General features: G+C 49.9%; 1 protein-coding gene across 2 annotated transcripts in view; it reads right to left on the bottom strand.

Annotated features, from left to right (window-relative positions):
* The window catches only part of SCAP (SREBF chaperone), a 38533-nt gene that overhangs the window by 9678 nt on the left and 16588 nt on the right, over positions 1-12267 (bottom strand). For both annotated transcript variants that reach the window (XM_065885019.1, XM_065885018.1), the window contains exons 3-7: positions 3994-4151; positions 2958-3178; positions 2667-2772; positions 1684-1856; positions 1160-1286 (exon numbers count right to left, since the gene is read on the bottom strand). In XM_065885019.1, coding sequence (XP_065741091.1) covers positions 1160-1286; positions 1684-1856; positions 2667-2772; positions 2958-3178; positions 3994-4151 — 785 coding nt within the window. The remainder of the gene's footprint in view (positions 1-1159; positions 1287-1683; positions 1857-2666; positions 2773-2957; positions 3179-3993; positions 4152-12267) is intronic.

Genomic DNA, 12267 nt, shown 5'->3' with positions numbered 1-12267 from the left:
GGCTGCCCAGCTGCCAGAGCACAGCTCTCGGGGCCTCCCCACACCAGACTTCCACATTGGCCAGAGACCACCCAGCCAAGTCATCAGGACTAAATGGAAGGGGGATGAGACCAGCCTAAAGCCCTACTCGCCTCTGTGGAGAAGCTGTGTTTGGAGACGAGCAATTGTTTCTAAAGAAAATTCTCCTAGCTCTCTGAGACCAGAGGCTCCCACTACCAGTAACGGTCTATGAGGGTAGTCTAGGCACAAAGAACACCAGCCGAGGCAAACCTCACTGGGGTCTCCACTGTAGAGCAGTAGAAGTGGGGGGCTCTGAGGGCAGAGCAGACAGCTCTGGCGGGAGGGGGTGTTTAGCACCATCACCTTTAGGAAAGGAAGCAGTTCTGTGAGCAAGGAAGGTAACAAAACACAAAATCACTGTTCCTGAGACCAGTCTGACAAGCCAAGGCAGGGCACAGGCCAACTGGCAGTACTAACGGACAGGCAGGTGGGGCCCAGCAGAGCTGAGGAGACTGAAGCCCGAGGACACACCCAGGGAAGGGTTTTCAGACCACGTTTCAGAGAGAAATGGCAGGGAAAGTAAACCGTGGAAAGGTGACAAATTAGAATGTGTTTATGTCCTATGTCTTTTAAAAAGCTCACTCTAACGTTACCTATTTTATTAGGCATTTAAATGTTTTAATAGTAAGAAAGGAAGAAATGTACCTTCTCTGTCACACCCATCTATGGCTTAAGCCATCAAGAAGCAATTTGCACGTGTATACATAATATACAAATACACACATACAAATCCATATACCCTATACACACACACAATACATACCCATATATATATATATGCATAAACACACACATATGCATATATAAATATCTACCCCATATACACACACAGAAATATACACATGAACATACACACACACACATAACTATATATGTATTATATGTAAATATAGATATACTTTGTATATACATATGTATGAACACAAATCAGATAACTTAAAAGAGGAAAAAAATGTACCTCTTAAATGCCAAAATAACCATGTGAGAATATGGGGTAACAGCAAGTGTCCAGTGCAGGGCAGGCCAAGTGCCCAGAGGTGCAAGGTCCTCCGGCCTGCAGTCCCACCCTGCCACCCAGTGGAGCCTGCTCGGGACCTACCCGCCGTTGAGGGTGGGCGTCAGGCCGAAGAGTGTGCAGAGCCCCACCGACATGAGCAGCGAGCTAAGCACTGTGACCACGGCGGCCAGAGCCAGCCCCCACTTGGACTTGACCATGTCGATCTTGCCTGGAGGGCAGAGAGGGTACATCAGGATAGCATCTCCCCAGAGCCTGGCACACACAGGCCCTTCTAAACTGAGCTCCTAGGAGGGGAGCATGCCCTGACAGTTGAGGAAGGGAAGGCCCCGGTTTGACCAAAGAAGGTGTACACTTCCCAGTCGCAGGGGCATAGTGTGTCCTTTGGGAACCCTTACCCAAGATGGGACTTTTCTTGAGAAGTAGGAGGAGCCCTGGACCCACCCGAGCCCCTGAGACTCTGTGGGGGTGGTGAAGCCCCAGTTTTTGTAACCACCAAGCACGTTCTACATCTCTGCCTGGGCCACCTGCACAGGCAGGGAAGGGGGTGATCTGGAAATGCCCGTATTAGCTCAGACAAAGCCCCAGCCTCCTTGCCGTGGACCTACGCGTGGAGAAGTAGATGTAGGCAAACAAGATGATGTAGGTGGTCACAAGGGGGATGAGCTCAGCGATGCCAATCTCCTCCTTGAAGTGCACGTGGACCAGGCTCTCTGCCCGAAGGCTGCAGTTGGGGCTGGGGTGCAGGAGCATCAGGCGGGCCCGCAGGCTGCCCAGAAACCTGGTCATGGAGTGGGGTCGGGTAGATGGACTGTACCTCTTGGTCCAGGGGACAAAGACAATCCCTGAAAGGAAGGTCTGTCGGGGCTTCCCTCCTCCCCCTGTGTTGGAGGGAGCTTCTCTGTAGTGTCTAACCTTCCCTCCAGTCTCCAGGGTGGGGTGGGGGGGGGGGGGTTGGAAGAATTAAAACGTTGGCAAAGGTGTCTCAGGACCTCCCCCTCAGCACCCCATTCCCAACCGATCACCCCACTCTGACTGCCAAAGGCCCAGAACAGCCAATCAGCAGCATCCTACGGGCCCTTGCTGGGAGCTATCTGCAGCAGTCTTCTGGGAAGGTTCTGAGGTCACATGGGGCTCAGTAGTAACCAGCTGAGGACCCCTACCCTAGGCTCAAGAGAGACCACTGGAAGCACCAGGACACTGAATGTGCCAGCCCTGCCTTCGTCCCTATTCTTTTTTTTTTGGCCATGCAGTGCAGAATGCAGGATCTTAGTTCCCCGACCAGGGATCAAACCCATGCCACCCCCGCCCCTGGAATTGGGAGTGTGGAGTCTTAACCACTGGACCACCAGGGAAGTCCCAGCGTCCCTTATTCTTTTTTTTTTTTATTCTTAACCAGCTGTCAGGTCATCCCACTCAAGTGTCAGCAGACAGCACCCTTCAGCCTAAGGGATATCAACATTTCTACAGGAGGCCTGAGAACTCCAAGTTCCCAGGGGGCATTCTGGACACTCTAACCAGAACAAGTACTAGTCAAAGCCTCCTGTCATTCCACAGCCCCGTCAGGAGCCCTGAGCGTTGATGGCCTTACTTGGCATCATAGTGCTGGAAGACCAGGGTGATGGTATACGAGACCAGCCTCTTCCTGGTGTAAAGGCTCACTCCGCTGTACTTTCCAGGGACACCGAACAGCAAGTCTGCAGACAGAACGCAGCAGGTGCTGACAAAGGAATGGCAGCTACTGTAGAGACACCAGGACCCCTCTCCACCCCCATCTTTGGAAACTAGGGGTAACCCCTGATCTGCCAGAGCAGCCATCAAAGAGGACGTGGTGACCAACAGGCCCTCTGGCGGGTTCTCAAGGAACCTGCCCTGGGGGTACCTTTGAGCGTGGCCGAGGTCTGCAGGGTTTTAGGTTCGTGCTGATGGATGGTTCCGATGATGTCAGGATCAGCATGGAAGTGTTCCCGGTCATTCTGCCAGAAGTTCCCAGGGGACAGCAGCAGGCATCCGTGCTCGGGTAGGAGGTTCCGGAGCTTCCTGAGGCCTGGCAGCAGGTCGGTCACCTGCAGGCATACCTCCTCCAGGCTCCTGGTCCCGGAGCTGTGTGGGAGACAGGACGAGGCACCTGCTGTGTCTGCTAGCACAGGATAGGCCCACTGCACTTACGAGGTCTCCTCCGTCATCAGGCTCCCAGATGCCTGGTATATCAAAGAGCCTGAGGACCAGGGCAGCAGGGGCGGTTCTTCCAGGTGGTCAACAACCAAACCATGTGGCTGTCTGACCTTCAAAGTGCATGTGGACCCCAAAAGCCCATCACCTCCGAGGAGAGGCAAGATCTGGGAGTGTGCACAGCCCCACTCACTAGAATACCTTGGCCAGTTCAGCAGGCAGAGGGGATAGGGTGAAAATCAAGGGCTTTGTCTTGTTTACCAAAATGCCTGTCAAAGCCCTCAGCTAACTAAAACCCAGCAGTGAGGCAGCTTACAAAGATAGCACACTCCAGAGAATCACTGGTGGGTGGGGATTTCAGAAGTGTACCCCCAGGGACAGCTTGCTTCTTGTCAGCATGGCCACCACCATGAGATTCACATCTCACAACCCCCAGGCAGTGGCCCTCTGGGTCAGGAGTCAAACAGACGTCAGCTTGTCACAGGGTTGCCCCAGGGGATACCTAGTCTGTCTGAGACCTGGCAACGAAGCTCAGGGCTCTACCTGTGCCATCTGCACAGGTCCAAGGGGAACACAGCCACAGTGGACCCACAAGCATGCTGAGAAAAGCAAAGCGAGCCCACCCACCTCTTTCTCACTTGTTCACCTTCCACAGAGCTGGCTGGCTCAATGGACTTACACTGAGGGCTGCTCCCTCCCTTCAATACAGAGCTGGATCAGGGAGGCTGCGGTCCAGGGAGGGATACCTGTCTCTCAGCACATGGTTCCGGATCTCCTCCACCAGCTGGAATGCCCGGGAGAGAGGTGAGCGGAACACATCTACTGCCAGGAGGTTCTTGTGCCAGGGAGATACTGAAGACTTCACAAATATCTGCTGGATATAAGCCACCGGGGCACCCACGTACTGCAGAAGAAATGGGGGAGGGTTAGAAAGGTCAGCTCAGCACAAGAGGGAGAAACATGGCCCGTACTCAGGAAGGATTTACTGAGCACCCACGACGGGCAAAGCAATGTGGGGCCAACAGGACAGGCCTTCAAAAATGAAGATGTCCAAAGGGACTTCTTACCACTTAATGGACCACTTTCCTACACATTTTCCAATAGAATAGGGGTTGCCAAACTATGGCCACAGGCCATAAATTGAGCCTGGCACCTGTTTTTCTAAATAAAGTTTTCCTGGAACACAGCCATACCCACCCCATTCTGCACTGTTCCGCTTTCATGCAACAATGAGAAGTGAGTGTTCACGACAGATGACATGACCCACAAAACCTAAACAAAACCTGTACTCTCTAGCCCTTGATGCAAAATGCCTGCTGACCCTGCAATAGGCCATAAGCTCCCCAAAGGGTGTAGCCTATCTTGCCGATCCTGGTTTGGCCACTTGCAGGTCACTGGTTTTTGAAGCTCAACAGACCCAGTTCTAAATCTCTACTCTCCAACTGTATGGCCTTGGAAATGTTTTTGACTTCTCTGGATTTTAACTTCCTCAGTGAAAGGGAGATAATGACATTCACCCTGCAGCATCACTACGGTCTGCGCACAAGCACACGCACGCGCGCACACACACACAAACAGCGCATGCAGAGACTTAAGTGCCGATGGAAACACTAACAATAACAGATGTGGCACATCGTCTCACTGACCCCCAAAACAGTCCTATGAGAAGCAAAGTGACTCTCTAGGGTTTCAGGACTCAAGAAGGATGGTGTGAGGATGCAAACCCAGGTCTCCTCGTTGAACACACTTTTCTCACTAGAACCTGCCATCTATCCTTAAAGAGCTAATATGCACTTAAGTGACAAAAGTGACACACATGTAATAGGCGAGGAATGACTTCCAGCGACGGATGTGTCAAGGAGCACCCCCAAAACAAGGTACTGGACTAGCTGCAGCAGAGTTATGGCCGGAGAGGAGCTGACTGGAGGCACGAGGTGGGGAAGGGTTGGTGGAAGAGGGGCAGTGAGGGCCTCTGAGGAGCAGCCTGGACAGCACAGAGGAGTCCTGGCAGGTAATAACAGAACTCACAGCAAAAATGAGAGGTGGCCAGGATGACACCTGACTGAGCTGTCTGGATTTTAACCAGTTGACAAACAAAAGCTCCTGACTATCTCTGAGAGGGAGGGGCAACCTGACAAAGCAGTGCTCTGGAGACCCCCCTAAAGTTAGGCTGTCATCCACCCAGAGACAGGGATGGTGTGCCCACAGGCGTGAGGCACTGTGAAGAGCAGGCTGGAGGAGCCGGGCCTGGCCAAGGGACGAGGTGACTGTCCTGAAGCCCGTGCTGCAATCAGGAACTCTGAAGGGCAGGTGTGTAGATGAAAGGAAGCCCATCTAGCCACTCAGTGATGCCATACTCCAGGCTATGGCACGAGCAAGGGTTAAGATGCTGATCACACACAGCAAGTTAACATCTCCTGGGCCCCTGAGCCCCTGGGCGCAAAGGAACAACCCCAGGTATCCATCTGAGCCTTTGTGAAGTGTGTATTTATGGAAGGCTCTGGGGAGAGAAGTGCTCACCCACTTAGTCTTCTGCAGCAGACTCAGCCCACTAGAAGCTGCCAGGAGGTAGAGAGGTTCCTAGACAGAACTGACTGCCACAGGTCCTGACCCAAACATCAGCTCATCGACTCAACACACTACACAGGCCTGAGTGTGGACGGAGCTGCCCAGAGACCCACAGCTCTACAAGGAGAGCGATACCCAGGGGATCATCCTCAAACTCTGTGAAGGACACAGCACATCACCCAGGTAGAGCTGGCACCGTGGAGCCTCCAGATCCAGGTCTGTTCCCACTGGACACAAGGCTGTGACTCCGCACGTACCATCTCCTCTGCCCATGGCCCTCGTCATATACTCCACCCCCACCCTTAGGCCCACTGAGCCAGTGCAACTGAACCTCTGGTTTCCAGGCAGGACAGCTTCTTGGCCCTCCAGTCCAAATCCAGCCCCCTTCCCACCCAGGACCATCCAGGCCACCATTTCAACAAAGTAACAATGAACATACTTCAGAACCAGAGTTCTCGTTCCGGGCTCTAGGGATGGCTCCAGGAGTTCTATGAGCACCCTGCTTAACTCATATTTCTTCTCAAAAGTGTATCTATTATTATCGCTGTCATCATTTTTAGGGGAGAGGATCCATGGTTTTCATCAGATTTTCATAAGAATATGTAACCCCTATGCCCCAGACACCTCTTTTTCCTTTGACCTTCCACCAGCCCTGGGTAAAATCCACTGCTCATTTGTTTTCGTTCCTCAGCTGGTAAGCCTTACCAGACAAAAACCACGTAGAAGAGAGCCTACGGCACAGCCACGCTCTCCGGCCTTGGCTGGACCTCCCTCTGCTGGCCGGCTCTTATTCACCTCCCCGATTTCCAACTGAACTTTCCAAGCAGCTATTCCACATCTGTCCAGCTCTTTTCAAGATCTTGGGTCAGTCATTTAATATGACTGTGTCAAACTCAACGTCCAATATATGTACCCTCAAACTCCCTCTTCTGGGCATCAAAATTTTCTTATGGTGGTTTATTTACAGGCATGAGCCTAACTCTTGTCATTCACTATCTTAGTTTGGGTTCCCCCAGCAGCAGGCCCTTAGACAAGTAGTTTCCTTGGGAGGTGGAGGAAACACAGGGAGGGGAGTAGGTACAGGAGCAGCGAAGGGAAGGCAGCCCACAAAGGGTGTGCTACTGAGCAAGCATCCTCTGTGGATAACTGGATTTAGCTGAGTTATCCCACATAAAGGAAGACAGCTGAGGTTACATACCAACTCCTACAGTTACTGGTTGAGGGCTGCTCCTAGGGGGTGCGAATTCTCCAGCACCTCAGGCCTTCTGTACCAGAGATCCTTTGACAAATGAGATGTGGATACTGGTGGCTGGAAAGCAGGCAGGCACGAAAATGGTAGCAGGAGATGTGGGCAGGGCCTACCACTCACTGTGCTGGGCCCTATCATAATCCCTACTTGATACTCAAGTAAGAAACAGACATGGAAACAGAGACAACACGAGGTATCCTAAGTGGGTGATGGAGAAAGCGTAAGGGCCAGTGGAGTAAAGATGCCCCTGAGTACAGAGGGAGGAGTGCTCACTAGATGGAGGCTTCTAACATGGCCCCAGTAATCTCCACCTCCTGGCGCTCATGCCCAAGTATAATCCCCCTTGAGAGTGGGCTGGACCTAGTGACTTGCTTCTGACAAACAGAATATAGCGAAAGTGATGAGCTCTGATTTCTGAGATTAGGTTACAAAAGACTATGACCCTTAAGGCCATTATGCTAAGTGAAATAAACCAGGCACGAAAAGACAAATACCATATGATTCCACTTACATGAGGTACCTAAAGTTGTCAAATTCATAGTGTCAGAAAGCAGAATGGTGGTTAGCAGGGGCTGGGAAAGGGGGAATGCGGAGCTACTGTTTAATGGTGCAGAGTTTCTGTTTTACAAGATGAAGAGTTATGAAGATGGATGGTGGTAATGGCTGTACAATAATGTGAATGTATTTAATACCACTGAACAGCACACTTAAAAATGGTTAAGAGAGGGAATGCCCTGGTGGTCCTGTGGTTAGCACTCAGCACTTTCACTGCTGAGGCCAGGGTTCAATCTCTGGTCGGGGAACTAAGATCCCACAAGCCACATGGCACAGCCAAAAAAACAAACAAACAAACAAAAAAAAAACAGTTAAGAGAGTAAATTTTATGTTGTGTGTATTTTGCCACAATTTTTTTTTTAATGGAAGGAAAAATCAGACTACGAGTCCTCCTCTGCCCCCCTCCTTTAGAGCCACCACTCTGATGAAGTCAGCCATATCCATGTGGCAAGGAACTGAGGGGCTTTCAGCCAACACCCAATGAGGGACAAGAGTCCCTCAGTTCAACAGCCTGCAAGAAACCTGCTTCCAGCTCACTGTCTGAGCGAGCTTGGAAGCAGATTCTCTCCAGTCAGGCTTTGAGATAACTGCAGCCTTGGCTGACACCTTGATTGCAGTTTGTAAGAGACCCTGAGCTAGAGGACCCAGATAAGAAAACCAAGTCTCAGAGAGATAAATAGGATATGCCCAAGGACACACAGCTGATAGGCAGCAGACCAGGATTAAAGCCCAGGGCCGCCTAATTCCCAAGCTGGTATATTCTACCGGCCTGGGTAGTTCTGAACTATGTGAGTTCCCATGGAGAACAGGACATAGATGGAAAGGCCCAGCACAAGGAGTGCAGGAGGGGAGCTGAGGTCCTGAGGACCTGTGGGGTCCCTGACCAGGGCTCCCTGGAAACCTTGCGTTCAGGCTCAGGCTACCACCAAGCCCTGCAGTGCTGGGCCGGAAGCCCAGCCACCTCTCTGGACACGGCAGGTAGGTCTTGGTGTGAGGTTCAGGTTTCCATGGTGACCTGGTCTAGGGGAGCCAGGCCAGTGCAGGACACCTCAAGTTTGCTGTTTTAAACACAATCCTTCCTTCACATTTAGAGAATGCAAGCTAGAGCTCCAGGTATTTCACCTTTACACTGACACACCCAGGGGCTCCCTTTACAACACCATACAGAGGACTCCCATTACTCAGCTCTTCTGGAAAACAGGGCTCCGGCTCCTTATTCTCCAGCCCTGGATAGGTGAGGGGGTGGGGTGTGGTGGGAAGGGCAGGCTCAGGGGACACGCCAGGGTTAAATTCTAGCTCCACCCCTGGCTGTGTGCCTTGGACAAGGGTCTCTACACTCTCCAAGCCTCGGTCCCTTACTTACTGAGGGAAATGGGAATAAACTCTCAGACCTCAGCAGATCACTGTGAGGACCAAACAAAAGAACACACGAAACCATTTAGTAAGGTGTCTGGCCAAATACATGTTAGTTATATCTATTTGTATCATTATGTCTTAAAACTCTTAAAATTGGTTTGGCATCCCTTTAAAATCAATCTCTCCTCCACTTTCTTGTCCCCTCACCCTCCCTCCTAGGCACGGTCAACTCAGTCTCCAAGTTTCTCTAAGTTCAATTAGATTGACCTTCTTACCACCACTTTCATCATGTCATTGCCTCTAAGGGAATGGCTTTCTACTGCCCAGAGAATTCATTTAAACTCCAGAGCCCAAGATTTAACTTGGTCCCACCTAACTTATCCCCTATCAAGCTCCAAGAAAAATGCCTCACTTCAGACTACCTGTCTCCTAAATAAGCCGTGCTTATTCAACAAGTCATTCAAAAGAAAAAAACCCTTTCTTAAGCATATACTATGTGCAAAAGGTTGGACAAATTTGAATGAAACATGACTGCAACTAGGTCACACTACAGTTCACAAGAAGAAACAGAGCACACATCTGCAAGACACCTGGGGAAGGCTTCCTGGAGAGCGTGATGTGAACTAAGGAGTAAAAGATAAGGAGTGCATGCCCAGTGCACTCAGAGGGCAGTCCAAGCATGTGAACCTCTGTTCTTCTGCCCTCTGCTCCGACCAGATCTAATCAATGACAATGACAGCCAGAAACATTTATCGAATGCAAATGATGGGCCAGGCACTGACCTAACTTTTGCATTCTTTCACTTAATCCTATGGCAATGTATAATGCAGGTATAATTATTATCCCCACTTTATGAATGTGGAAACTAAGGTACACAGGTGTTACATAACCTGCCCAAGGTCACATGCCTGTGAAATAGAAAGTCACCTTTCTGCTTTGCTCTGGTCTTCCTCTGGTAAAAACATCCCTCCTTCCAGAGGGAACTGTCCTCCCCTACCCCACAAGATGACTGATCAGTGACTCCAACACAGGGCAGACCTAACTCAGAGCACAAGGACCCAGTAGAGTTGATTAGAGTCCTTTCTGGAGGACACAGAAAGGTCCAACTGCAGGGTGCAGACACCACCCCACTCGGGGGAACACTTCAGCAAAAGGGGAGAAAGAGGACTATATACTATATAGAGACACCTCCAGCATACAGAAAGAATTACAGTTCAATAAAACGAAATCCAAACAGCTCAATTCAAAACGGGCAGAACACTGAAACACTTCACAAAGGAAGGTATGCAAATACAATAAGCACTTGACAGTAGTCATCTGGAAAATGCAAATTAAAAACACATCTAGATTGTTCCATACTTCTATTAGAAAGGCTTAAAGAAAACTCAAACAAACCTGACAGTACCAAGAACTTTACAGTACAAAGACTGAACCTTAATGTATGGAAATTTAAAAAATAATTTAGGAGGCTGACAGATGTGAAAAGAATGACACTTTACCTCTGTAGTGTTCCTTCCAAAAACCCATAACCCCAGTCTAATCTAGAGAAAAATAAGCAAATCCCACTTGAGGAACACTCCTCAAAACTGTCCAGATCGGGACTTCCCTGGTGGTCCAGTGGCTCAGAATCTGCCTTCCAATGTAGGGGACACGGGTTCGAGCCCTGGTTGGGGAACTAAGATCCCACATGCTGCAGGGCTACTGAGCTCGTGCGCCTCAACTAAAGGGCCTGCAGGACTTCCCTGGTAGCACAGTGGTTAAGAATCTGCCTGTCAATGCAGGGGACATGGCTTCGAGCCCTGGTCTGGGAAGATCCCACGTGCCATGGAGCAACTAAGCCCGTGTGCCACAACTACTGAGCTTGCATTCTAGAGCCTGCGAGCCACAACTACTGAGCCGGCACCACAACTACTGAGCCCACGTGCCACAACTACTGAAGCCCACGTGCTCTAGGGCCCACGTGTTGCAACTACTGTAGCCTGTGCACCTACAGCCCATGCTCCGCGACAAGAGAAGACACCTCAATGAGAAGCCCATGCACCGCAATGAAGAGTAGCCCCCCACTCACCACAATGAGAGCCCGGGCACAGCAACGAAGACCCAACACAGCCAAAAATTAATAAAATTTTAAAATAAGTAAATAAATAAAGAGCCTGTGTGCCATGAACTACAGAGCCCACATACTCTGGAGCCCAAGCGCCACAACTAGAGAGAGAAAACCCACACACCACAACTAAAGAGAAGCCCACACAAGGCAACAACAAAAAAAAAGATCCTGCATGCCACAATGAAGACCTGACGCAGCCAAAAATAAAAACTAATTAATTAATTAAATAAATATAATATAAAATAAAATACTTATTTACAAAAAAAAAACTGTCCAGGTCATTAAGAACAAGGAAAGTCTGAGAAACTATCACTAAGGAAAAGTAAGGAAACCAGATTTCCTTAGCTTGTACCTATGTTCTTTTTCTCTCCCAAGATCCCATCCAAGATACCACGTTATATTTAGTTGTCCTGTCTCTTGAGGCTTCTCTTGGCTGTGACAGTTTCTCAGACTTTTTTTTTTTTTTGGCTGCATTGGGTGTTTGTTGTTGCACATGGGCTTCCTCTAGTTGCAGCGAGTGGGGGTTACTCTTCGTTGTACACAGGCACCTCACTGCAGTGGCTTCTCTTGTTGTGGAGCACAGGCTCTAGGTGCGCAGGCTTCAGTAGTTGCAGCATGTGGGCTCAGTAGTTGTGGTTCTTGGGCTCTACAGCACAGGCTCAGTAGTTGTGGTGCATGGACTTATTTGCTCCGCTGCATGTGGGATCTTCCTGGACCAGGGCTAGAACCCGTGTCCCCTGCATTGGCAGGTGGATTCTTAACCACTGCACCACCAGGGAAGTGCTTAGACTCTTTTCTTGATGACTTTGACAGTCTTGAGGAGTGCTAGTCAGGAACTGTGTAGACCATCCCTCAATTGGGACTCGTCTGAAGTTCTTCTCATGATTAGACTGGGGTTATGGGTTTTTGGAAGGAAGACCACAGAGGTAAAGCACCCTTCTTGTCACACATCAAGGGTACATACCATCAACCTGATTTATCACTGTTGATGTTGACCCTCATCACCTTGCTCAGGTTCTCCACTGTAAAGAGACTCTTTTCTCCCCTCTCCACACGGTACTCTTTGGAAGAAAGTCACTATGCACAGTCCACAATTAAGGAAGAAGGATTATATTACACCTCCCTGAGGGCAGAGTAGCTACCTATATATATATATTTTTTTTTAATACAATGATTACTTTTTAC

Source organism: Phocoena phocoena, chromosome 10 (assembly GCF_963924675.1).
Source record: "Phocoena phocoena chromosome 10, mPhoPho1.1, whole genome shotgun sequence".
In the NCBI taxonomy this organism is placed as follows: Eukaryota; Metazoa; Chordata; class Mammalia; order Artiodactyla; family Phocoenidae; genus Phocoena; species Phocoena phocoena.
Note: the sequence above shows the minus strand (reverse complement) of the source record. Positions and strands in the feature narration are given on the sequence as shown.